We start from the raw sequence: 2,025 nt of genomic DNA, 5'->3' as shown, positions 1-2,025 counted from the left end.
CTCCAAAATATATAAGTAAAGCATCACACAAGTCAATAACAATGAAACAACTTTTCAAATGGGTTAAGAATTTGAATAGACATTTCTCCAAAGACCTGCAAATGACTGGTAATCATACAAAAGATTGCTCATCCTAACTAATCAATATGGATATGCAAAAGCCAAAACCATTATAAGATATCACCTTCACACTCAACAAGGCAACTGCTAAAGTAGTTGGAATTTCTACACTGCTGCTCAGTGACAGAAGTGTGAACTTTATCTTTTTTTCATGCTGGTTCTGGGGCTTGAACTCAGGGCCTAGGCACTGTTTCCTAGCTATTTTTGCTTAAGGCTGGTACTTACTCACATGATCCACAGCTCCTCTTTTGGATTTTTGTGGTTAATTGGAGATAAAAGGGTCGCAGAAGCCAGGCTGGCTTGAACCCTGATCCTCAGATCTGAGCCGTGGACCATGAATTACAGGCATGAACCACCAGAACCTGGCAGTCTGAACTTTCTATTAAGTGCTCAATGGAACTTGCTTAAGTCAGATCACATTCTGAGTTAGAAAACAAATGCAATCATATATGTTTTCTTTTTAATTTTAATGTTCATTTCATTTTAATTTTATCAGTGGATATTAATTATACAAAGTGGTTTAATTGTAATACTTCCATGCTTACTTCAATCAAATTTACCCCTTCTATTCCTTCCTTTCTTCCTTCCTTCCTTCTTTTTTGCCAATACTGGGAGTTTGAACTAAGGGCCTAAATGCTGTCCCTTAGTTTTTATTCTCAAGCCTGGTGCTCTACCACTTGTGCTATATCTTCACTTCTGGTTTTTTGCTGCTTAATTGGAGTCTCACAGACTCTCCTGCCCAGGTTGGCTTTAAACCGAGATCCTCAGATCTCAGCCTCTTGAGAAGCAAGGATTACAGGCATGAGCTACTGTCACCCCAAAATATTACTCTTTCTTATCTCCCCTTTTAAAAATAATTGTAGACCCGGTGGCCGGGGGCGGGACAAGCAGCGAATCCGTGTGGGCGCCAGCGCAGCGCGGGGCTGCCATGGCGGAGGTGCCTCAGCTCTGGGTGCAGGAGGCGGTGGATTCCACGGTGAAGAGTGTGGAGAGAGAGAACATCCGGAAGATGCAGGGCCTCATGTTCCAGTGCACTACCACCTGCTGTGAAGATAACCAGGCGTTCCTGCAACAGGTGCACCAGTGCATCGAGCGCTGCCATACACCTCTGGCTCAAGCACAGGCCTTGGTGACCAGTGAGTTGGAAAAGTTCCAGGACCACCTGGCCCGATGCACCATGCATTGTAACGACAAAACCAAAGATTCTATAGATGCAGGCAATACGGAGCTTCAGATGAAACGGCAGCTGGACAGTTGTGTGACCAAGTGGATGATCACATGCACCTCATCCCAAGTATGACCAAGAAGATGGAGTCTCTCTCATCCATTGGAAAATATAAGTCTTTGCTAGTGAGCATGGGGCTTGGGGCAGGGAATCTATTTAATAAGAGAAATGGGAATTTCAGTCTTTTAAGCGAAGTTTAAAATGAAGAAATTAAGGATGGCAACAAAGTTTAAGGCATATTTCACTTGCCTGTGGACCCTGGTTCTTTTGTGAAATGGAAAACCCTGGTGCTAAAATTTCAGTCGTGATAGCGTTGGAGAGTGTTCGAGAGCCTAAATTTCATGTGGCAAGTGCTTTTCTTGGCAGTAGAGATCTCTTATGTACCAAGCCAGAGATCCTCCAAGTACCAGATTCTTCTTACTACACAAGATACAACAGGTTGTCATTTTCCTATAACCCAACTTTAATCTGGTGAAGTTTAAGTAGGGTGTGTCTATTGTCAATTCCTGTTTACTATAAGTATCATGACACCAATTTCCATGAATTGTAAAGCAAATTCCAGTAGATCACTAATTTAGAAGGGGAAAAAATGCTTCTGGATCTTTAGTTTTGCTTGGTTTTGTTTTATATACAAGAGCATGAAAAAAACAATAGTTTGAATGTCAACTTGAATGGTTCCT

At 42.1% G+C, this 2,025-nt stretch overlaps 1 protein-coding gene across 1 annotated transcript; it reads left to right on the top strand.

Moving 5' to 3' along the window:
• The first annotated feature begins 1,048 nt into the window (after positions 1-1,048).
• Positions 1,049-1,420, top strand: LOC122121050 (protein FAM136A-like). Its single transcript, XM_042695274.1, has one exon. The coding sequence runs from the start codon at positions 1,049-1,051 to the stop codon at positions 1,418-1,420; it is 372 nt and encodes a 123-aa protein (XP_042551208.1).
• Positions 1,421-2,025: the final 605 nt, after the last annotated feature.

Source organism: Dipodomys spectabilis, unplaced genomic scaffold (genome assembly GCF_019054845.1).
Source record: "Dipodomys spectabilis isolate Male_0828 unplaced genomic scaffold, ASM1905484v1 ptg000180l, whole genome shotgun sequence".
Classification (NCBI taxonomy): Eukaryota; Metazoa; Chordata; class Mammalia; order Rodentia; family Heteromyidae; genus Dipodomys; species Dipodomys spectabilis.
Note: the sequence above shows the minus strand (reverse complement) of the source record. Positions and strands in the feature narration are given on the sequence as shown.

Coding starts and splice junctions, on each gene's coding strand:
- LOC122121050 (XM_042695274.1), top strand. CDS start 1,049: ATGGCGGAGGTGCCTCAGCTCTGGGTGCAGGAGGCGGTGGATTCCACG.